Below are 25,645 nucleotides of genomic sequence, written 5' to 3'. Positions count from 1 at the left end.
CCAGAGTGCAGCCTGGCTCCTCCACCGGCTAACTCTGGAACCTCAGATGAAGAAGATCTCGCCTGTCCTCGGTTACTGATCTGTAAAATGGGCATGGTCACCACACCCACCTCAGGGGGCTATTGGGGAAGGGACTTAAGAGAGGGCTGCCAGGTTTGAGGTTGGACAGCCAGTAATCCAAGTGGTGCAGGAGGATTGCAAGTTCAAAGCCAGCCTCAGCCACTTAGCGAGGCCCTGAGCAACTTAGTGCGACCCTGACTCTAGGGGGCTGGGTTAAATGTCCCCGAATTCAATCCCTGTTACCAAAACAAGAGAGAGAGGGGAGAAAGAGAGAGAGAGGTCATATGTGAAGCCCTTCAGCACAGATGATGGAACACAAGGAGTGGATAAATGGGACTGTATTTATCCTGAGCAAGGGAGAATTTATTCAGCACAAATTGTGTCCTGGGAGGCAAAACTGCAGAAGGACCTACTGCCAAGTTTCCTCGTTTGTCCCCAGTTACTATATATACACCTATAAAGGGGCTTGATTACCTTCAAGGTTGGTTCTGACTTTTAAATTCTATGAATAGGGGAAAGGAGTACACCTGAGAGCCTGGGAAGAGCTACAGCATGATGGAAGGAAGTAGGACTACACAAAGGACCTTCCCATGTTGATGCAAACAAGGACAGAGAAGATGCAGATCCACAGCAGGTCTCTCAGACACAGGAAAATGTGGAGGCCATCACGGTCATTCTCTACAGGGGTAGAAACAATGACCCTGGATCCTTTGGCCCTTTTCCCTCAGCCCATTCAGTGGGGCAGGAAGCGGATCTGATATGTTGGGGGCACTCTGCCCACACCACTCTCCCGGGGAGTGAGGTCGATGTCCTGGGGAGCCACGGGGCTGGCCACAGAGAAGTTCTGGAGGATGGTGGTGAAGAAGAGGAACAGTTCGTTGCGAGCGATGCCTTCACCAAGACAGATGCGCTTCCCTGTGGGCACAGAGGATCACCATGTGGGCTCGGGGCCAGGGCACATGCTTTGCCTGCCATACCCCAAAGACCAGGCACCTGTGCACTGCTATGGATTTTCACAGGCTTGATCTTTAACCTGTTGGGTCTTCAAGTTGATTGTTATAGGAGAGAGTTTATAGCTATTGTTTGATTTTCAAAGGGTTCAGTGGCCTCATAGGAGATAAGGACCCACTTGTGTTTAGGTGTGTCAGTGTGTGTAGGTATGTGTGTGTATATTTCTGACTTGACATTTTTAATGTTCTTCATTTCTCACGAGGAGCATAGTACTTATCAGGCACTGGCAGGATGACTAAAGACAAAGTTGGAATTCGTAGAAAGTCCTAGACTAACACCTGGCTTGCATTAGGAATCCTACAGGTGTAGTTATTGCTGTTTGGATCTAAGAGCCAGTAAGCGTGTGTGTGTGTGTGTGTGTGTGTGTGTGTGTGTTTCTGGCACTCTGTTACGTCTGTCTCTGGGTTTTCTTCTAGTTTTAACCTGAAATCCACCAGCTCCAAGAATTCCCTCAAAAAAAATATTTATAAAGTTGTGATTGGGACCAATGCCCATGAGCAGGGTTTCTATGGCTTCCCTCAGATAGATACTCAGAGGGGTTTGAGTTTACAGACCACAGGCTTAGAGAAGAAGGAGGACAGAGACGGCCTGAAGAGTCAGGCAGGGACACAGAGCGCCTCCAGGTGCTTGAGTGCTTCCTCCTCTGCAAACTGACCGCCCTGGGAAGGCCCAGTGGAGGGCAGGATTCCAGGCATCCCCTGTGCTTTTCAAGCTGCTGCAAAGTTGTGCCTGTGGAGAAGCATCTGGCAAGGGGTCTGTGTTCTTTTGGCATTTCCAGATGTCAGGAGATGGGACCTTGGAAGTACCCAGGGCAGGTCTCTGGGAGGGTTCTTCTCCTGGAACTGGCTGGGGATCCAGATCTTTCCAATAGCCTAAGGCCTGTTATCTTCTCTCAGCACACCCTCCCCTTCTTTGGCTCCTTTATTCCAACAATCTATGGTTCACTTTGTTCTTTTTTCTGCTTGGGGCACTCTGCCTCTGCCTTGGTCTATACCTAAGAAGTTTTGTTTTGTTTTTTGTTTGTTTGTTTTATCCACTTTAAATTTTCTTCTTCATTCCTGTCTATCCATTCTCTCTCTCTCTCCTTCCTCTGTGGTCTCAAGTTCACTCTCTGTCTCTAACAGACTGTCTTCTCCGCCATGATCTCCCTCTGTCCCTCTCTCTGTTTAGTCCCCATCACTTCTCCGTTGCTTAGCTCTGTTTCAGTCCTTACTTGTCTAAGTCTCTGCCTCTCCCTAAACTTAGGATGGGGCTACTAGATGGGGAGCTGACCTTCACCCACCACCCCATGTGTTCCCTGCTCTCACTGAAGACAGAACAAGGACCCTGAGGACCACATTCCACAGAGCCCTGGGCCACTGAAGTCACTGATGGAACTCATAAACAGGATCTTGTTTCTGGGGCCTTCCTTCCTCCCAAAACATGAGGAACCTGGATGTTGGGGTTTCCTTGGGTGGGGCTTACAAGTTAAATCTGACCGAAACCCCACTGAGTAAACTGCACAGTAACTTAATATTAACCAAAGGGCAACCAAACGGAGACCACATTCCTGGAACAAGTAACCAAGCCTCAGCCAATCCCAGCGCTGTGCTTCAGCCAATCCCAGTCCTGCATTTCAGCCAATCCCAGCGCTGCTCTTCAGCCAATCCCAGCGCTGCTCTTCAGCCAATCCCAGCGCAGCTTTCAGACAATCACAAGCTACCAACTGCTCAGACACGCCAAAGGCGGCCACATGGACCAAGCTCTGGACCAACCGAGCTGTTTCTGCTATTTGGTTCCTTTTCTGTCTATCGCTACCTGCCCATGCATCTAGGTGGAGCTCTCTAAAGCTTCACCACTGCAAGATGTGGTCCAATTCATGAATTGTTACTTTGCTCAAATAAACTCTACAAAATTTACTTTGTCTGAAATTTTCTTTTACCAAACCAGAGTATAGAGTGGGAACAGGGCCAAGTGTGTCCAAGACTTTCCCCAAGCCGTGCAAGGCGGCCCATGCCTGTAATCCCAGAGGATGGGGAGCCTGAAGCAGGATTATAAACTCAATGCCAGCCTCAGCTACTCAGCAAGGCCCTCAGCAATTTATCGAGACCCTGTCTCTAAATTTTAAAAATAAATAAAAAGGGCTGGGATATGGTTAAACATTCCACGGTTCAATCCCTAGCGCGCAGGCGCGCACACACACACACACACACACACACACCCCCAAAAAAAAAAAGAACTTTCCCCAGCCCCAGTGTTCAAAGAGCAATCCAAACTCCTCTCCAGCCCTCAAGGCCCTTCCAAGCTGAGCTCCTCACACTCAACAATCCCTTTCCTAATCCATAGCTGGAGCTCCTTACAGTTGCTCTAATGGGCCACCTAACTCTACTCTGCTGTTGCCTCCACCTGGAACCTTCTTTCCCATACCTGATCAACACTCGCCCACCAGGCCTCTGCCTGGAAACCAGTTTCTCAGGTGAGCTTTTCCTCACCTACCCACCAAAATTAGTATTTCCTACTTTGTACTCCCAAATAACGCCAGATTATTAACCATAGTAACTGACTTTGTGCCAGGCGGTTCTAAGCGCCAGGCATTTAATAATTTAATAAGATCATTATTTGGGGACAACTTGATGAAAATGAACTGTGGACTATAAGTTTCCCGGAGTAGGAATTGCGTCTGTACATGATCTGGATTTTTTTTACGCTTTTATTGATGCATAATAATTAGGCATCATAGATTCATTGTGACATATTTATAAGTGCACATGATGATCTTGGTTTCCGGGACTTCTCTATACCTCAGTCCTCCCTCCCCCTGACCACCTTCCTCTTAATTACTCTTCTTTATTTATTTTTTAATTGTTGTATTATAATTATAGATAAAAGTGGGGTTTGTGAGTTTGTACATTCACAGAGCATAACTTGGTCAGTTTTATTCCTTCTCCTTTGCCCTCTGCCTTGATCCCCTTCCTCTGCTCTACTGGTCTCACTTCTGTTTTCATTAGATCACTTTTTATTCCTTTTTTTTTCCTGTAGTTTCCACATATGAAAGAAACATTTCACACTTGTCTTTCTGGCTTATTTCATATTGCATGATGTTCTCCAATTCCATCCATTTATCCATCATTTATCCATTTACCAGCAAATGATATTATTTCATTCTTCTGAATGGATGAATACACCACACACACACACACACACACACACACACACACACCACATTTTCTTTTTCTTTTTTTTTTGTTTTTTTTTGTTGTTGTTGTTGTTACCAGGTTGAACTCAGGGGTGCAAAACCACTAAGCCACATTCCCAGTCCTTTTTTGTATTTTAATCACACACAGGGTCTCATGGAGTTATTTAGGACCTTGCTAAGTTGCTGAAACCAGCTTTGAACTTGCAATTCTCCTGCCTCAGCCTCCCAAGCTGCTGGGATTAGTCATGCCTTGCAACTATACCACATTTTCTTTATCCCTTTATCTGTTGACACACACCAAGGCTGGTTCCATAACATAGCTATTGTGAATTCTGTCATTATAAACATTGGTATGCATTTATAGGTATAGTATGCTGATTTTAGTTCTTCTGGATGAAAACCAAGGAGTGGGATAGCTGGGTCATATGGAGGCAATAGACTAGGGATGAAACCTCTCTGAGTTTGTAGCTGCATTATCTTAGCCCTTTATTTTAACAAATACTTTTTGATTGTTGATTTTTAAGAAAACGACTTTGCTCAGGTCTAGAGATTTTCCAACATTTGCCCAAGGTCCGGCTTATCAAAGTGAGCCTTGGGACATAATGTCACTTCTCAAGTCTCCTCACAGTGTGGTAGTGAAGATGGAATGGGACAGTACAGGTAAAGCAACTGGAATATGGAATAAAGCAAGCTGAGCCCTCACAAAACAAAGACCTATCATGTCTGATGGGACGTGCCCCTGGTGTCTGCAAAGGGATCCCAGGTCCAGCCTACCTGCCGAGAAGGGGATAAAAGCTTCATTCTTCTTCAGTGCCCCGTTGGCATCCAGAAAGTGGTCAGGGTTGAAGCTGTCTGGTTCTTCAAAGTAATGCGGGTCATGGAGAGCAGAGCTCAGGATGGGGTACACTTCAGTGTTCTGAGGAAAGGTTGAAAGATCAAGAGACAGTGCCATTCCTGGCCCCACGAAAAATAAGTAAAGTGATAAAACAAACAAAAATGAAAACAAGGGGCCCTGCCAAGAAATGCACAGGAGGTTGAAACTAGGGATTAAGTGAATCAAGGACGCCCACAGAGAGCAGACCCAAACCCAGCTGGGCTCACCTTGGGGATGAGGTACCCTCGGAAGACAGTGTCTTTAGTGACTATGTGGGGCACACCAATGGGGAGGAGGTCTCCAAATCGCTGAATCTCGTAGATGACTGCCTCCGTGTATGGCATTTTGGAGTGATCATCGAGGGCAGGTGGCCTGTGTGAGCCAATCACCTGTGCAATCTCCTCTTTGACTCTTTCTGCACAGAAAAGGGGACCAATGAGCTCCGTTTCAGCAGCCATGCTGTTCTCTGTGGACTACTAAGCCACAAAATTCCTACATCAAGGCTCAGATCATTGATACCCTCAGAGCAATCAGCTGGGGGATGGGAAGAGGGAGATGCAACCAGAACTCTCATTATTTGAATTCTAATGAATGTGATGAGTCATCTCTCCCATGCACAGGTACCTTGTGTGTGCACGCACGCGCGCGCGCGCGCGCACACACACACACACACACATACCCCATGATTTCACATGCAATTTGAGATGAAGGACTACAAGCTAAAAAGCTGTCACACCCATCCCTCTAAAATGAATAAAAAATATCTAATATTTATCATGAGTGCATTACAAGTGAAGCACTGTGTTAAGTCCTCGGGAATAGAACAGTGGAAAAGACCAGTGGGTGAATCCTTGAAAAACTAAATAAAGAAATGGCCACCTACATCAATCCTATCAATAATAAATCAATGCCTAAATGTGAAGATTAATGAATGAATGGGCAAATCAATGAATGGATGATGTATTCAACTTATCAATAGGTGGATCAATGAATAAGTCCATTAATAAATGATTCTTGGACAAAAAAAAATGAACCCTATGAGTCACTAATCACATGAATGCTTAATTTATGAAATACATAGATGAATAAACTAGTGGAGGTATGCAAAATAATGGAGAAAATGAATGCATAGATTAAATGATAAATAAATAAGGGATGTATAAATGAATAATTTACTTAATGCAAGAAGGATGCACTGAAGACAATTTGATGGAATGATTAAGGAATGAGACTTAGTTCAGGGAAGGATGGGTGGATCCATGCCAATGAGTGAGCCATGAATCAATGACAACAGTTCACTCAACTATCATTGTCTGAAGGTCAACTCACTCATAAGTAAAGGAATGTGAATGTCCTTGGATGAATCACTGATGAAAGAATCAGGGAGTCTCAATGTATGTGAATCAATAAAAGGTTGGATAAATAAATGAAGGATCCCAGAAAACCTCGGAAGAACAAGTCATCAGATTCTACGTTCACCACTGGCCCACAGCACGGGCTCAGCGGGAGACCTCCTGAGTCTGCCCAGCTCCTGAAACAGAGGTCAGGGTGCCTCTCATCCATGGAGGACTGCAGCCAGGAGGGGACCAGAGGACCCTCCCCACGCGCTCTCCCGGGCCCACCTGCCACGTGAGGGTACTTGAGCATGAGCAGGAAGCCGTAGCGCAGAGTGGTGCTGGTGGTCTCGGTGCCCGCGAAGAAGAGGGACAGCAAGGTAATGGCGAGGTTCTTGTGGTGGAACTCGCTCTGCAGGTTGGACTTCTCCTGGGCCCAGAGGTGAGGAGAGGGAGGGCAGGTCAGGGCCTGGAGCCCACTGGGGACTCGCCTGCCCCCCAGGCCCCTCCCTCTGTCTCTGGGTCTCCCCCGGGGTCCCTGGGTCTCCGCAGGGCCAACCCCGAGTCTCTCTCTCTCTCCTCCTCATGGCTCTGCCTGGCTTGGTGTCTCTCTCTCTCTCTGTCTCTTTGGCTTGTTTCTGGTTTTTGTCCCCAGTCCCTTCCTGCCTCTAAGGGTCTTTTCTCCTGTTTCTTTTGGTCCTTGTGTGTCCCCATCACCCAGCGCCCCTTCCCCTCTGCCTCTCATGTCCGTCCCCCTCCTCCTTTCCCTGGTCTTCCTCTCCCCCCCCAGCTCCTCCCCCTCCTCCGTCCTTCCCGCCCCTCCCCCCTGCCTACTCCTTCCTCCAAGCTCCCTCTTTCCCCCACCTCCCCGCCCCAGGCCTCACTTTGTCCATGCGGAGCAGGTAGGCGTCGATGAAGTCTCTGGGGGCGCTGGGGTCCAGGGTTGCTCGGTGCTTCTCCACACTGTGGCCGATGAAGGTGAGGACCTGCTGCAGGTTCTCGTAGACTTGCCTGTGGGTGCCGGGAAAGTGCTTCAGGACGTCGGAGAATAATTCAAACACCTGCAAGAAGGAAGGGGCACTGAGGTCTCCCCAGGGACTGAGCTAGCAGGTGGGGGGAATAGACACAGGGGCCCAACACCTCTAGGGCGAATCTCTCTCCCCCCCCCACCTTTGTCTTATTCTGCCTTCTCTCTTTTCCTCTCTTCTTTCTCCCAAGCCCTCCTCTTCTTAGTCTCTCTGGGACTCTGTTTCTGATCCCTGCTCACGGTCTCTCCCTCTCTCCACAACTCACATCCCTGGCCCTCCATGTGGCATCTACATTTCTTCCAACTCTAGGTGCACTTCTGTTCCCCAAAAGCAGACCATCCTTTCCCACGACCCTAACTGTTCCCCTCACCCCCAGCCACCTTCCTTTCCCAGACCTGGCCGGAGAAGGAGCTGATCAGCGCGAATGACTGGTAGAACATGTCCAGCAGCCGCAGGAACTCTCGGTCTTTATAGTCGAAGCGTTCTCCAAAGACGATGGAGCAGATGATGTTGGCCGTGATGGACTGGAAGAGGAAGGTGGGGTCCACGAGGGCCCCTAGGAGGAGAAAGGGGCAAGTCACAGGTCACAGATTCCAGAGCCTGGGGACAATTGGCTGCTGCCCGTCTCTCTGAGATTGTCCACCGCTGCTCAGTAATAAAAGGTAAGAATATCCATACAGCGCCCACTTGCTAGCACAGCCTGTATCAGGCCTTATTCCAAGCCCTTTGCATATTTAGTTTTCACCAGAACATAGTAAAAAATACAATTCTATTATATCCCCCACACACTGTAGATGGACAGACAGGTTCAATAATTTATTCACGGTAGTTTCTCATTACAAGGGCAGAATTCAGACCCAGAATTCAGCCAGTGCTGTTGGCCACTCCCCTGCCTCTCTTCTGGGGCCCACCTCTGACTGTGTGACCTCCTAGAATCAAGTCCTTGGGGCAGGGCTGCAGAGCCGAGCTCCATCAATGCCTTGTGCAGATTTAGAAGCCCCAATGGCGGCACCCCTCACTCCCACACCCAGGTAGTCTCTTCTCTCTACCCCGAGGGCTCTCTGGTCTTGCTTGAATCATTCTTCACTTGCTCACTGAGGCCTGTGCTTGGCAGGTGCAGTCCTGGTCTCTGAGACTGGGAGGGAGGGGGCTGGGAGCCCAGGAACCTCAGATGAGTGCTACCCCTCTCTTTGAGTCTCACCTGTTTTCTCTCATTCCTCTGCAGACTTTTCTCTGAGGTTTGTCCGTCCATCCTTCTAATTTTCTGACTCGGTTTCTCTCTCTGCTTTGTTTTTTTCCTGTCTCTCAGTCTCTCTCTCTCTCTCTCTCTCTCTCTCTCTCTCTCTCTCTCTCTGTTTCTCCATCATTACTCTCTTTTTGTGCATGCATACCTCTCTGTCTTTCTGTTGCTGTGCACCCCACATCCCTCTCTGGTCCACTGTCTTTCTTTCCTGTGCATCCCTGGGCCTCACCCTTGGATTTCCTCAGCTCCTCCACCAGACACTGAGCCTCCTCCTGAATCCGTTCCTCAATGCTCCGCTTTCCCATCCCGAAGTCCCTCATGGTGGCCAGAGAGAATCTCCGAAGGGTTTTCCAACGTTCTCCATTGGCAAAGATCACACCTGGGGGTGTAGGAGAGGCATGGGTTGCAGAGAAAGTTGGAAGGAGTCTGGCTCTGTCCCCACCCCTTGTCCTCCCTTCTCAGACTCCCCTTTCCCAGGTCCCATCTTCCATCCCACCCCATCCCAGGGACTTCTGTCCTCACCGTATCCCTGGAAGATTGGATCAACCATAGCTATTTTCCCCCGGCCAGAGAAATCCTCAGCTTGGTCCACCAGGGCCTCCCGTATGGCCTCTGTCCCACACAGCATGACCACAGGCCTTGGTCCCAGGTACACCGTGAACACATCGCCATATTTCTCTCGAAGCTGCCAAGCACATCCACACCAGGGTTGATGTTAGTCCGTGCACACCTCCGTTGTTAACCATGAAATGCTTTGATGCAGATTGGTCCAGAGGTATCTCCCACAAGACCCTCCTCCCTCAGCCGCCAGCCCCCTTCTCAGGTTCTAGCCACTAAAGGGTCAATGCACAGTCCAGGCAGGTCCACTCTGATTGGTTGGGCCCTAAGCATCCACATGCTTCAATATTTCTAATGCCATCCTGCCTGTGCCCTTGAGTCTGGCCACATCTCCTGCGCCTCTCAAAGAATCTTTCTGTGACCCAACTGCTTTCTGCCTCCTGACCACTTCCTAAGAGGATGACTCTGACCCACTCACTTGGCAGATGTGAAGGGTCTTCTAATGATGCTCATGAAATGGTAAAAGCCATCATATCTGTACAGCTTGGGAAATTGCTAGGCTGTGTCGTTACCCCCTTGGCGTCTATGGGAATTGGTCCCAGGACCTCTGAGTAATACCAAAACCCTGAGATGCTCAAGTCCCTAATATACAATGGCATAATACTTGTGTATATATTCATCCTTCTGTATACTTAAGTCATCTCTAGATGACATATACCTAATGGAATGCAAATGTGTTCCTATAAATAGGTTGTATTGCTTAGGGAATAATGTCAAGAGAAAATGTCATTACATATTCAAAATGAACACAACTTTTTTCAAGTATTTTCAATCCACAATTTAATGGACCTGTAGATGAAGAAAATTCAGCTATGGAGGAAAACTTTGTTTATTAAAGTTGATCACATGCCTACTCTGCAACTTCATCCCTCAATACTTGCCCAGCAAACGTGTTCATCAAAAATATCAACCACAACATTCATAGAAGATTGCTTGACACAATGTTTATCAGTGTAGATATAGAATAAATCCAATGACAATTTCCAACAATTGAACATCATGCAGCATTGACAAAGAACAAACTACAGCTACAACCAATAACTTTGGAAAACTCACAGACACGTTGAATGGAAGCAGCCAGTCACAAAAGAAAAAGTGATTTTACACTTACATCTATTTACATGAAGTTCAAAGACACAAAGAAAACCAACCCAGAGTGTCAGAATAAGTGGAAGGGTAGTGACTGGAAGGGGACAAGAAGAAGGTTTTCTGGGGACCAGCCCTGTTTTTACTTGATCTGTATGTCAATGATATAAGTGTGCTGTTTGTAGAAATTCATTAAGTTGTGCACATTTTAGGATGAGTTAAACATTAAGAAAAAACTTGACTCAAAGAATCATAAAAATGGCCAGGCATGTTAGCACACATCTATAATCCCAGGTACTCGGGAGGCTGAGGCAAGAGGATTGCAAGTTCAAAGACAGCCTCAGTAGCTTAGTGGGGCCCTAAGTGACCTAGCAAGACCTTATTTCAAAATAAAATATATAAAGGGCTGGGGATGTGGCCCAGTGGTTAAGTGCCCCTGGGTTCGATCCCCAGTACCAAAAAATAAATAAATAAAGTAAAATAGAAATTGTTAAGTTTACTTTAAAAACATCTTGCATTGATCTGTACAAAGCCCCCCCCCACTGACTTCTCTGCTTCTACTCTTATGCCCCTTGATACGGTTTCGCCATTCTCCAAGCCACAGCAATGCTATTTAAGTGTCATTTAGTTAATATCCCTGACCCTCTTCAAGCCCTCCAATGTCCCCATGCCACTGAGAATGACACCACAGTCTCCATCCTGGTCCACTCAGCCGCAAACCCTGTGGTCCCCCCCATTATCTGACTTCTTCCCCTTGCCCCTTGCTCGCCCTGATCAGCCTCTGTGCTGTCCCCTGAGCTCATTCCTGTTCAGGTTCTTTGAACACCACCTGCTCCCCCTGGTGCCATACCTCCCTCTGCTTCTTTCAGGGTCTATACCAGAAACAAAGCAGGACCATGTCTATTTCCTGACCATGCATCTAAAATAATCTCCCAGCACTTTCTAAAATATCACAATGCTTTATGTCAATCATTGCTCATCTACCTAACTTCACCCTATTTTTTTGGTTAATATGTCTCTCCCTGTGGGATGTCCAGGAGCATAGCGACCTTGTGTTCCTGTTTAAGATGCCACGTCATCCATGCCTGGAATATCCCTCAGCACACACAAGGTGCCCTGTGAATTTTTTTACATATATATTTTTAATTTATCTTTTAATTGACAAGTGAAGTTGTACATGCAGCATAATGTGTTGACATCTGAATACATTGTGAAATGGCTAAATCAAGCTCATTATTACCTCACACACTTATCACTTTGTCATGGTGGGAACCCATAAAAATCACCTCTCATAGCAACTTTTACCCATGCAATATATTGTTAGTAACTGTAGTCTCCAGGAAGAACAGAAGGTCTCTGGAACTTATTCTTCCTGCCTAACTGAAATTTGTATCCTCTGACCAACATCTCCCCAGTTCCCCCAGCCTCTGGTAGTGTGCAGTCTACCCTTTATTTGGATGAGTGTGACACTTGTACAATCCACTTACCATAAGTGTGATCATGCAGTATTTGTCCTTCTGTGCCCCACTTATTTCTCTTAACATAATGTCCCCCAGTGATGGACACCTCAGACAACAGGATTTCCTTATTTATAAACATAATTTGCTCCATTTCCATCCCCAGTATTTTCCTTATCCCTTCCCCTCTCCGTCCCCCGATTCTCTTCCTCTACTAGTCTTCCTTCTGTTTTTTGTTTTTTAATTGGTTCCTTATACATAAAAGTCGACTTCATTGTGATACATTCATTCATTCACACAGCATACAGTCATGGGGTCCTTGACAAAGATTCCCAAACATGAGCCTTGGAAAAAAGTCTTTTGAACAAAGGGTGCTGGGGAAACAGGATATCCATTATGTGGAAGAATGAAACCATATCTCTATCTCACCCTGCATAAAAATGAGCTCAAAGTGGATCAAAGGCCCTAGGAATTAGACCAGAAACCTTGAAATTGCTAGAAAAAAAAAAACACAGGGTCAACACTCCAGCATATGGGTGCAAGCACCGATTCCCTTAATAAGACTCCTTAAAAATGCTGCACCTGGGTTGGGGCTGCAGCTCAGTGGTAAAGCACTTGCCTTGCATGTGTGAGGCACTGGGTTTGATCCTGAGCCACCACATAAAAAATAAATAAAGATATTGTGTGTTCATCTACAACTAAATATATATATATATATATATATATATATATGTATATATAACCACTGCACCTGGGCCCAGAAGCACACTGTCTTTATAAGGCCCTACAAGAACCTGCTCTTCCAGGAAAAAAAAAATGCTTTAGGTTCCATGTTTTCTTAATTATTCCCAATCTTTAATACAATGCCTTCTTGTGTCACTGCCTTCCAAGGAGACAGCTTGTTCCTCAGAGGCTCCCATCTGTGCCAGGTTAATGGGTACTGACATGACTTCTTTTTTTAATGTTTATTTTTTTAGTTTTAGGTGGACACAATATGTTTATTTTATCTTTATGTGGTGCTGAGGATCGAACCCAGCGCCCCGCGCATTGCCAGGTGAGCACACTACCGCTTGAGCCACATCCCCAGCCCCCTGACATGTCTTTACAACAACCCAACCCCCAAACTGGCTCAATCTAACAGGGATCTTATGGAGTTAATATTCAACTACAAAAAAAAAAAAAAGCACCATCAATGGCGAAATTTAAAATGACAGAATGGACTTCAGGGGAAGAGATGGCTTCAAATAATCCTTCAATTCAAGGAAATTTCACCTTTATGTACAGGAGGGAGGAGGGGAGGAAAGAGGCGGGGATGGGGATTGAAATCAAATTCCTTGCATTGGGCTGGGGTAGTGGCTCAGTGGCAGAGCATTTGCCTAGCACCTGTGAGGCATTGGGTTGAATCCTCAGCACCGCATAAAAATAATTAAATAAAAATAAAGTATTGTGTCCAACTACAACTAAAACTTTTAAAAAATTCTTGCATGTATGATTTTGTCTAAATGAACCCAAATACTATGTATAATTATAATGCTCTAGTGAAAAATAAAAAAGTCCCCGGCCAAAATAAATAAATAAATAGATTCCTAAGAGCTCAAGAAATAAAACCAAAAAAATCAATCAATGGGATGGCCTTAAATTAAAAATTTTCTGTACCACAAAAGAAATAGTTAAGAATGGCAGAGAGAACCTACAGAATGGGGGGGGGGGGGGAATCTTTCCCATCCAGTCTTCCAACCAGAATATATAAAGAACTCAAAAAGCTTAACACCAAAAAAAAAATTTATTACCCACTCAGTAAATGGGCAAATAATCTGAATGGACACTTCTCAAAAGAACAAATACAAATGGCCTACAAATATATGAAAAAAAAATGTTCAACATCCTTAGGAATCAGGGAGATGCAAATCAAAACTGTGTTAAACTTTCATCTCACCCCTGTTAGAACAGCAGTCGTCAAGAATAGAAATAATGATAATTGCTGATGAGAATTTGGGGGAAAAGCTACACTTACACATTGCTGATGGAACCATAATTAGTTCAACCACTTTGGAAACCAATATAAAGCTTCCTCAAAAGACTAGGATTAGAACCAATATATGACCGAGCTAGCCCATTCTTTGTTATTTATCCAAAAAAAAAAAAAAAAACTCTAAAATCAGCATGCTATACTGATACACGCACTCCAACGTTTATAGAAATGCAATTCACAACAGCCAAGTTATGGAAACAGCCTTAGTGTCCCTCAGCAGAAAATAATTTTAAAGAAAATGGGAGATATACATATATGGAATGTTACTCGTCCGTAAAGAAGAATAATATGTCATTTGCTGGTAAATAGGTGGAACTGGAGAGCGTCATGCTAAATGAAAGAAGCCAGATTCAGAAAGTTAAGGGTCAAAAAATGTTTTATATGCAGAAATTAGAGAAAAATAAACAATAAAAGGGGGATCTCATGAAAATAGAAGGAAGAATTATAGAGCAGAGGAAGGGGATCAAGGAGGAGGGAGGAGGGACAGGACAGTGGAGCAACTGTGGAATGAAGTTGGCCAGTGGATTATTATTCAGTTAGTGAGTAAACGGATGAGTGGGTCAAAGTAGGTGCTCAGTAAATATGTGTACATGAGTAAAGGACCCACTTTGACCCACTCATCCGTTTACTCACTAACTGAATAATTATTATTATTATTAGACGCCACCTCTAGGCAGCGTCCCATTTGACCTGCCTACCAACCGTGAGAGTCACACGTTTCTATAGGTACTATCTCATTTTATAGAAGATTCTAGAAGAGTTGAACTTTTGACACAAATCTACATCTCTCTGACTCCAGGAGGATTTGGGGGCTTATTGGGGGATGGAGAAGGAACAGCAGCACCTCCCCCAGTCCTTCAGATCATGACACACATGGCCGCGCTCTCCTTCCCATTCAGGTGGAGGATCGTGGAAACCTAGAAGATCCTGGGAGGGTCCGTGACAGTGCTTTAGGGGCTCTGTGAATCCTCAGGGTATTATACAAATTGTGTGTGCACAGCCTGGGTTATTTTGGTTTTCAACCATGGGTCAAGCCTTGCTTTGTGAGTGGATTAATGTCATTATCATAAGAGTGGGTTTGCTATAGAAGTGAGTTCAGCCACCTCTCTTGTGGCTTCTGCTAGAGATGACACACAACTAGGCCCTGCCAGATGCCTGTCCACTTTGACCTTAGAAGCAGAGCCCTCAGGCCCAGTCACCTTAGATGCCCCACCTCTCTACACGGTTGGCTTGGGACTAAGTTTTCATCACATAAACATCGAGGGACACATTCTGACCATAGCCTTGCACCACTGGCCCCAAGGGACTACTTCATGTGCCTTCCACATTCAAAACACATTCATCCCGTCCCAGTAGCCACCAAAGTCTTAAGACTCAAGGCACAATTTACCCTGAGGCAAATTCCCCTCCAGCTATGAGCCTATGAAATCAAACTAAGTTATAGATTTCCAACTGCAGTGGTGAGACAGGCCTAGGGAAGACATCTGCATTCCAAAAGATAGAAATAAGCCAGAAGAAATGGGCAGCTGGTCTCAAGTAAGCCCTAAAATCAACAGGGAGAACACCACAGGACCCCTGTGATATATGGAAAGCAATTAAAATGAAATCATATGCACTCAGGGCCTCTGCCTATGTGATAAAAACCAGTAAGGGGGCAGGCACTGGGTCTGTGGCAACCCTTCCTGTAGCAAGGCCAGCCAAGGAAGACCTGTGCTTTCATGCACTTATTCCTTTACTCACTCATGTACACATATTTACTGAGCACCTACTGTGTTCCAGGTACTATGAGCAGCACTGTGCTCAGATATGTTAGTCAATTTTTTGTCACTGTGACAAAACACCTGAGAAAAACAATTTAAAGGAGGAAATATTTATTTTGACTCTTAGTTTCAGAGGTTTCCATCCGTGGTTGACTAGCTTCACTACTTTGGGCCTGAGGAAAGGCGGGATATCATGGCAGAAGGGTGTATCAGAAAAATGCTGCTCCACTCACAACATCTAGGAAGCAGAGAGAGAAAGAAGTTGGGAACAAACTATAGTCCCCAAGGACCCATTCCCTTCTAAGCCCCACCTCTTGCATTTTCCACCACCTGCCAATAATGCCATCAAAATGTGATTCTATCAATGTATTCATCCATTGATGAGATCGGAGCCCTCGTGATCCAATCATTTTCTAAAAATCCCACCTCTGAACATGACTGCATGGAGCATCAGGCCTTCAATGCTTGAACCTTTGGGGGACATTCCAGATTTAAATCATAACATTTTATCCCTGGCCCCCAAAATCTCATGCACATTTTGCAATGCAAAATGCATTTAGTCCCTTTCTAAGAATCCACAGAGACTAAACTGTGCTGGCATTTCCCAAAAGTCCAAATTCAAAAGGCTACTCTGAGGTTCAAGGCAAACTCTTCTCTGTGAGCCCCTATAAAAAGCAAAAAGCAAGTTCCATGCTCCCGACACCCAGCGGTGGGACATGCATGGGTAAGCACTGCCATTCCAAGAGGTCAGGGTGGAGGCCCAGAAAGCGAGGGCTGGGGCCAAAGCACGACTGAACCCCAACAGGCAAACACTAACTCCTGCAGCTCCACGTTGGGTACTCTGGCCCCATGGTGGTAGGAGGTGTACCCCCAGGGTTTGAAGAGCTCCACCCAATGGCCTTGCTGGTGGCAGTCCACATGGACTCTGTCTTGGGTGTCTCTGCTCACCGCCAGGTGCTTCCCTGAGCAAATATTCTGCATTCCAGTCCTCTCCGAATTCCTGGGGTCTGTGCTGGCTTCACTCTCCCAGCTTCGAGCGTCCCCTCTTAGGAGCTGCCCACAAGGATTTTGATCCTGTCCCACACTGCCTGGTCTCCTAGCTGAATAACACAGAACATTGGTGCTGAGAAAGAGGAAAGCCTCTATGACCCTATAACTCTAGCATTCCACGTTCCTAAAAAGCCAGCACCATGTGGATGACACCCAGGTCTGCTCTGCTACCAGAAGGAGCAGTGGTAGCCCGACCCCCTTGGACCATTTCATAGTGGCCTCTAAATGCCTGGATGGTTGACACAGTGAGAAGGATCCTGGGAAACAACTTCCTGGTGGCCCTGTGGGAGCTCAAAGCAAGCTATTTCAGAGGAGTTTACACTTTTACACCCTTGAGCCTGCAAAGGGGGTTGAGGGGGTCTGGCCAGTTCCTGAGATACCCTCAAAACATCTTTTCTATTGTTCAGCTGCAATGTACTTGGCTTCTTTTTAGAGCAGCCAATCCTTGAAGCGACCACACTTTCATTGGCCCCAACTTTATATGGACTTCTTTTCCAACCAAACTAAAGATTTTTCAGAATCTTTCTGCTCTGCTTTTTGCTCTCAATTTGCATAGTAAATACAGCCACAAGCAGCCAGCAGTCCACATGTTGCTGCCTGAATGCTGTACTACCTTGAAATTTCCTTTTCCAGATTAATTTACATTCAACTTCACACAAAGTCTCAGGGCATAGACAAAATGTATACAAGGTTTTTGTCAGAATGTCACACAAATGGCCTCTGGTTTAATACCCACTAGAATCCTTGCTCCCATCGGAAACCTCATGAGCACAGTCTTCACTACCTTCATTCCTGACAGCATTCTGGTCTTCTGACCTTGCACCAGAAATATCCCTTAGTCTCTGCTTACAACATTCTCAGGCTTCTCTATCCCTCATTGCCAAGATTTTCCAAATTCCTCCTGCAAACCTGTTCCAAGAGTTTCTAAAACATGATCAAGTGTAATCATAGCATCAACCCTCTTCTCAACACCAATATCGTGTGTTATTCAGTTTCCGATACTGAGACAAAATACCTGACAAAAACGAATTAAGGGAGAAAATATTTATTTTGGCTCATAGTTTCAGTCCATAATTCACTAACTCCATTGCTTTCGGCCTAAAGTGAGGCACAACACTGTGGCAGAGGGGTGTGGTGGAGAAATATGCTTAGCTCATGACAGCCAAGAAGCACAGGTTTGGGGGGGTCAGGACAAAATATAGATCCAAAAGCATGATCCCCAGGACCTACTCCTTCAACTGGATCCCACCTCCTACCATTTCTACAACCTGCCAATAATTCCATGAAATTATTAATCCATCAGTAGATTAATCCATTAATGAGAGCCCTCATGAGTCAATCATTTTCTAAAATCCCCACCTCTGAACATTACTGCAATGAGGATTAAGCCTACAACAGGCAAGTCTTTGGAGAACATTCCAGACCTGAACCATAGCATTCATATGCTTTGGGTTAAGGAAAATGTAGCATTGCCATGGACATCGGCCCAATTAGGAGAGGCAAGTGATAATCATAGCAACCATGAAAGTGCATGGTAGAGATCTGACCACATCTGGGCCTCAGGAATGACTTCCTAAAGGAACTGAAACTCCCCTGCAGATCTAGGAAACCCCATACATACTTAAGTTGTCAATCATAGTAGCACCCACAGCTGAACCAAAACCCACAAAACCACCTCCCAGACACAATTGCCTGCCAGAGCAGCTCTGGACTTCTTAAGCCAAAAATCACAGCCACCAGACACTACCCTAAGGGACATGTCCACAAGCCCCAGGGCTACCAGCAAGCTGGTGTGGAAAGCCACATGGAAAAGAGCTATAGCATTCCAAGCTTACGTGGCTGTTATCCTCTGTGAATGAATCAGGCCACCACCCTCACATTTCCACAGCGTGTCTGGGAGATTCTTACCGGCTCTTTCCGGGGATCACCACTGGAGATCACCAGCACTTGGCACTAGGAACTTTCTGTGTGGAGTAGTTACCCCTGGCTTCCTACCTATTTTATGTGAGATGAGTTCATGTCCTGGAGGCTTGGGCCCTCATGTGACAGTGTGGAAAGATGGTAGAACCTGTAGAGTTGGACTATTGAAGGTGGCAGATAGTTCACGGTGGCACCATCCTCAGAAGGAATTGATGCTGGTCTTGCAGAGAGCTAGTTCTTGAGTGACCACGTTGTTATAAAAGGAGGCCACCCCACGTTTGGCCTCTTCTGTTCATGTCCACTTCCCTTTCCTCTTCTCTTCCATGTTGTGACACACCTAAGGAGACCTTCACCAGAGGCTGAACAGATGGAACTGCCTGGTCTTAGACTGTCAGCCTCCAAAACTCTGAGTCAAACAAACCCCTTTACTTTGTAAAGCACCTGAACTTGGGCATTTTGATAGCAACAGAAATAAGACTAAGACTGTCTTCCCTGTCTGGTGGAGCACATTATTTCTTACTGCTCCCCTTGGCTCAGACAAGTCAATTCCTTACCGTGCTGCCATCCTTGCATTCCTGCCTCCTCTCCACTCCCCGTGTCCTGTTCTCATTCACTCAGGCCTTCTCCTTGCTCACCTCTCCCCAGGATCCTCAGAAATGGCTTCTTCTCTCCACTAATCCTTACTCCATCCATTTTGAGGCTCTCTTCATGTCCTACCTCGTACATAAACCCTTTCTGGACCTTCAAATGATCCTAAAACTCACGTTTCTTCACTTGTATTTAGAACCACCCAAGAGAGCACTTAACTGTTACCTAATTTATTTTTGTGGGTTTTTTCTGTATCTCCAACCAGACTGTCCCTTCCTCAAGGGCAGGTCCTTCAGCTTATCTCCTTGAACCTGCAACTGGTCCTAATATAGAGTGGAATTAGGTTTATAAACATTCTTTATTTGCATTAGTTACAGGTAGAAGGGCAACCAGATACCTCCTCAGAGCAGCTGCTAGCAGTGGTTTCTGGGCTACTCCACCTGTCTCACCCCTAGTGATCTCCTTCACTGTCCCCAGACATCACCATGGCAGGGTTATTATGACACAAAGCTAACTTAGTCTTTCCAACAAATGATTAGCACATAGAGTCTGAACTACTTTTGTAAAATATACAGGATACCCAGGATCATAGAATCTTACAGTGAAAAGATGCCTCAGAGATCAGCGAATGTCCACCCCTTCCACGCTCCATACGAAATCCCTTCCTAAGAAGTCCCCGCTGCCTGCACTCCGACAAGTTGACCACCACGTCTTTTTTTAAACTCACATCTTAGGCAAATAGGAATTCGATGGTCAGTTTGACTTGTTTCAGAATCTGTAAAGGATCTTTATTGCCAATATCTTCACCAACCCTCATTAGGAAAAGAGGCAGTAAGACACCAAGAGCTGGGGGTGGGGCAGCAAATTCTGCTAGTGGAAGGACGGTTGGCACCCAGTTAGCCTCTGAGGCCTTAGAAAGCTCCCTTGAAGAGGGAGCCAGTGTTCTTGATGATTGCCATCCCAACAAGAGCGAGAGAAAATCTCAATGTCGTTTTTTATTTGCATTTACCTGGTTCTTAGGAATGTTGAATTTTTTTTATTTATCTGTTGGCCACTTGTATTTCTTCTTTTGAGAAATGCCTATTGATTGATTGAACTTTTTTTCTTTGATGTTGAGTTTTTTGAATTCTTTATATATCCTGGATATTAATCCCCTGTCAAAGGAGAGACTGGAAAGGATTTTCCCCACTCTGTCGGCTCTCTCTTCATTGTCTTAATCATTTCCTTTGCTGTGCGGAAGCTTTTTCATTGGATGCTGTTGCACTTATTGATTCTCACTTTTGATTCTTGCACTTTAGGAGTCTTGTTAAGGAAGTTGGTGTCGGAGCCAATATGTTGGAGTGTTGATTCTCTGTCTTCTTCTAGCAGTTGCAAAGTTTCTGGTCCAATTCCTAGGTCTTTGGTCCACTTTGGGTTGAATTTGGGGCAGGGTAAAAGACAGAAATCTTCCTTTGTTTTCATATGGATATCCAGCTTTTCAGCACCATTTGTTTAAAAGTCTATCTTTTCTCTAACGTATGTTTTTCGCACCTTGGTCAAGTATCAGATGGCTGTATCTATGTGGATTTGACTCTGTGTCTTCTTTTCCATTTCATTCATTTCCATGTCTGTTTTTGTGCCAATACCATGCTGTTTTTGTTACTATCACTCTGTAGTATAATTTGAGATCAATGCCTCCAGCATTGCTCCTCTTGTTCTAGATTTCTTTGGCCTATTCTGGGTCTATTGTTCTTCCAAATTAATTTTAGAACTGCTATTTCTAGTTATCTTAAGAATATCATTGCTGTTTTCATGGGAGTTGCATTGAATCTGTATGACAGTTTTGGTAGTATGACCATTTTGACAATATTCATTCTGCCCATACCAGAACATGGGGGACACTTCCCATCTTCTAAGGTCTTCAGTTTCTTTCTTCAATGTTCTCTAGTCTTTCACTGCCTTGGTCAGATTTATTCCCAACTTTTTATTTTGTTTTGGTTTCTGATGTTGTAAACAGGATAGTGTTTGTGATTTCTTTCTCAGCAGTTCCATTGGAGTATAGGAAAGCTATTGATTTGGGTATGTTGCTCTTGTATCCTGATACTTTGCTGAATTTATTTATCAGCTCTAGAAGTCTTCTGGTGGAGTTTTTTTGGGGGGTCTTCTAGATAGAGGATCATGTCATCAGCAAAAAAGAGATAATTTGACTTCTTCTCTTCCTATTTGTATCCCTTTAATTTCCTTTTCCTGCCTTATTGCTCTGGCTATAGTTTCAATAACTATATTGAATACAAGTGGTAAAAGTGGACATCCTTGTCTTGTTTCTGATTTTAGAGGAAATACTTCCAGTTTTTCTGTATTCAGTATGATGTTGACTTTGGATTTGTCATATAATAGCCATTATAATGGTGATGTAAGTTCTTTCTATCCTTAGTTTCTCCAGAATTTTAACATGAATGAGTGTTGGGTTTTGTCAAAAGCCTTTTATGTATCTATTGAAATGATCATGATTCTTTTCCTTAATTCCATTTATATGGTGAATTATGTAGGTTGATTTTCTGTGTGTGGGGGGGGGTTCTTTCATACATTGTTGTGAGACTGCAAATTAATACAACCATTTTCAAAAGAAGAATGGAGATTCCTCAAAACTAGAAATAGAACCACCATAAGTCCCAATTATCCCACTCCTTGGTATTTATCCAAAAGTACTAAAATCAGCATCTTATAGTGACACTGGCATATCAATATTCATAGCAGCACAATTCACAATACCCAAAATAAGGAATTGTCCAGATCCCTGTCAACAGATGAAGGAATAAAGAAAATGTGGTATATGTACACAATGGAGTTCTACTCAGCCATAAAGAAGGATGACATTATGTCATTTACTGGTAAATTGATGGAACTGAAGAGCATCATGCTAAGTGAAATAAGCCAGACTCAGAAAATCAAGGGTCAAATGTTTTCTCTCATGTGCAGAAGCTTAAGCAAGATAAGAGTCAGGGGAGAACCCATAAAAACAGAATTGAGATCTGTAGAGTAGAGGAAAAAGATTGAGGGGGAGGGAAGATGGATGGGAAAAGGAAGTAACTTGGAATGAAATTAACAAAGTTGTGCTATGTACACCTGTGAACGTACACAGTGAATTTCACCTTTATGTATAGCACAAAATAAAAATAAATTAATAAATAAATGGAAGACCAGGAGAGTAGAGGGAGGGGAAAGGGGAGAAGAGGGGATGGAGAGAGGAAGCACTGGGGATTGAGAAAGAGAAAAGATTATTTCATCATGTATGATTATGTTGAAATGAATCCCACCATTATGTACAAGTATAATGCACTGATAATGCACGTTTTATAAAAGAGGAAGCTCAGTGAATTGAGTTGAAAAGGATGTTTCTGTCCAAAAGTTGAACCAACTTGGCCTCTAACCACCTTCCCAAATCTTGTCACGGCTCACACTATGATTATGAGCACTGCCCAGCACAGATGCAACTCAAACAATGTCTTATCTAATCATGAGACTCTCTGTGTAACTCCTCTGAAAAATTCAAAATGTCCCATAACTTGAGAGTCTGAGACTCAGATACATTGCATCTCTCAGGTCTGGTGGACACTGTCAAATAGTCACTAAAGAACCACATGCTTGACTTGACTGTCTATGATAAACACATATGTACATACATAAATTATAATCATTCATCATTTATATGCTCCTTAAGCAAATAGTTTTTATTCTCAAATAAGTATTGTACTAAAAAAAATAGTTTTTGTCACAAGGCACTGAGATAGCCAGGCATGGTGACACACACCTGTAATCCCAGTGGCTCAGAAGGCTGAGGCAGGAGGATCATGAGTTCAAAGCCAGCGCTAAGCAACTCAGTGAGACCCCGTCTCTAAATAAAATCCAAAATAGGGCTGGGGATGTGACTCAGAGGTCGAGTGCCCCGGTACGAAAAAAAAAAAAAAAGACACTGAGATGGAGCTGAGGGTATAGCTGCTTGGTAGAGAACTTGCCTAGTATGCATGAGGCCCTGGGTTCCAGCCTCAGCACCAAACAACAACAACAACAAAATGTTATTAACTAATAGGCCACTGATCAGAAATATATATATATATATATATATATATATATATATATATATATATATATCAAAACAAAAGGGAGAACAGACCTGAGATTCAGGAGGGTGGTCTGCAGGGCGGGGGAAAGGGACAGAGGAGCTGGGAGCCACTGTCAGGGTTCCAGCTCCCCCACTGGAAAGTGGGGTCATGGATGCCGATTAATTATTAATAAGCAGATATTTAAACACAAATGCATGCATCAGAGTATTGATACAGGGCCTGGTAAATGACGGAGAGTGTCAACTGGCTGTTTATGTTAACAAGCGCTCCCTACCCACCCTCTCCCTGGCCCCCCTCCCTCGCCTGGTCCCAGCCCTGACTCAGGCCAGCCTTTGCTCCCTCTTGTTGGCAGAAATAATATGCCCTGGACTGGTGCCACCCTGTTCCTCTCTTCCAGGGATAGGCAGGCACCCAGGTCACAGCCGAGGGTGACGGAGGACAGCAAAGGTCTGCACCGCAGCTCACATCCACACACCTCTGCACGGCCACCCGCCCCCTCGAGGACAGCGCCCCTCGCACAGCTCCAGCTGAGCAGGGATGCCTCTGGCCATCTGACCACTCTCCATCAAGATTCAGGCTCAGGCCCTTCACACACCAGCCGTCCACCCAACCCCTGAGCTGGAAGGAGGCCTTGCTCTTCCTGCTGAGGGATCCCCAAGTACAGAGGCAGCAACCAGCCCACCGCAGGGCCCCGTCCATCTGTCTCACCCGCAAGAAGGAATTGAGCAAGCCTCTCCTGTCCATCTGCAGAAGGTTCCCCAAGAAGGGCAGAGGACGGGGGCCTGGTGGGAGGTGGCCGCTGGCCTTTGGGTGGCCCCTGACCAGCAGAAGAAAGAGGCCTGTGAGCAGAGCAAGAAGCAGGAGGACACTGAGCTCCATGGTCCTGGTCTGACCGCCGTCCACCAGCTGCAGCCTCAGCTGGACCTTTTATCCTGAGCCTCCTCCCCACCCAGTTATGCAACCCCATATGCTCCCCGCCTCCTTCATCACCGTCCAAGAGTGTGAAGTAGCAGAGAGGTGCTGGGTGCTCACACTTCCTGCTTGCTTGGCCCCTCGACCTGCCCCCTCCCTTCCCCTCTGCCTCCTCCCCAGATACTGGCAGAGATTCTGTGAAAGTGATACCACAGTGCACGGGTGTGTGTGCTGCTCTGTGCAGTGTTGTGTCTTTTCTTCTGTGTTCTTGGGTGTGGTTGGGTGTGCGGTGTCCACAGATATTGTCTGCTTGTTTATGCTGGCATGCGATTGTCCCTGCCTGCTTGCCACCGTGTGGGCGCTGGTGTGCTTTTGACCTGCAAAGGGACATTTTCTACATGAAGGTGCTGGTGTGCATTTTTGTTCAGGAGTCTGGGTGTTGTTATGCAGACGTTCTTGCCTGTGTGAGGACTTCTACATATTCGTTTGGTTTCATATGTGAAAAGGCGGTTGCGTTTGAGTCGTGGGGTTGGTGGTGATGTGCGTCCCTGTGCGTTCCTGTGAGCCCCTGTCTCTGTAAGGCCTGCAGATGTTCGGGGTGGCTGTCTCCAGGTTTTTCCTTTCACTCCCTCTTCTGTGACAGACACAGGTGGGAGTGATGGAGAAACAGGGGGAGCAAGAGATACAGGACTGTGACCCAGAGGGAGTCAGGACAGACACCAGGTAGGAGGAGCAGTTGGTCCCTTGGTCTCTGGTCCTTCCGGCCAGTGCAGGCTGTCTCCCTCTCTGACTCTGGCTGACTTCCCAGTGCAGGAAACTCTCTGACTCTCTCTTGCTCTTTCTCTGGCTCTGCCTCTATTTCCCCTTTAGACTCTGAGCTCCGGGAGCGTGGGGACGGTGTCTGGTCTGCTTTTTGTCACCGTCGTTGTTGTCTTCTGTAATTGGTTATCAGAGCTTGAGTGGTTGATAATGGATAAAAATTTATTTGGTTCAGGCTGAGAAGCCCAGGAGCATGGTGCTGCATTTGGTGAAGGCCTTCGAGCTGTGTCATAACATGGCAAAAAGGCGAGGGGACATGCCTAAGAGAGAAGAACAGGGGGAGTAGGACTCTCTGGATGCCTAACCTACCCCCACAGCAACTAATCCACTCAGAGGCCAGAGCCCTGGTGACCTAATGACCCCTTAAATGCCTCCCCACCCCATTTTTTTTCCTTTAGTTGTAGGTGGACACAGTGACTTTATTTTATTTATTTATTTCTATGTGGTGCTGAGGATCGAACCAGTGCCTCACACAGGCTAGGCAAGCGCTCTACCACTGAGCCACCACCCCAGCCCTTAAATGCCTCTCTTAATAATGTTAGAAAAGCAATCAAATTTCAAAATGATTTTTAGAG

The 25,645-nt window shown here is 45.5% G+C and overlaps 1 protein-coding gene across 1 annotated transcript; it reads right to left on the bottom strand.

Moving 5' to 3' along the window:
• Nucleotides 1-401: 401 nt before the first annotated feature.
• Nucleotides 402-24,259, bottom strand: LOC124100283 (cytochrome P450 2B4). Its single transcript, XM_046455772.2, has 9 exons — nucleotides 24,048-24,259; nucleotides 9,248-9,410; nucleotides 8,955-9,104; nucleotides 7,878-8,038; nucleotides 7,339-7,515; nucleotides 6,743-6,884; nucleotides 5,348-5,535; nucleotides 5,021-5,162; nucleotides 402-975 (listed from the first exon to the last, which is right to left on the bottom strand). Exons 1-9 carry the CDS (start codon nucleotides 24,216-24,218, stop codon nucleotides 794-796), a joined length of 1,476 nt encoding a protein of 491 aa, XP_046311728.1. The 5' UTR covers nucleotides 24,219-24,259; the 3' UTR covers nucleotides 402-793.
• Between the last annotated feature and the right edge of the window lie 1,386 nt (nucleotides 24,260-25,645).

This window comes from Marmota monax, unplaced genomic scaffold (genome assembly GCF_021218885.2).
Source record: "Marmota monax isolate L192 unplaced genomic scaffold, Marmota_monax_Labrador192_F-V1.1 WCK01_AAM20220418_F8-fsc00149, whole genome shotgun sequence".
In the NCBI taxonomy this organism is placed as follows: domain Eukaryota; kingdom Metazoa; phylum Chordata; class Mammalia; order Rodentia; family Sciuridae; genus Marmota; species Marmota monax.
The sequence above is the reverse complement of the archived record's forward strand: the minus strand, read 5'-3'. Positions and strand labels throughout refer to the sequence as shown.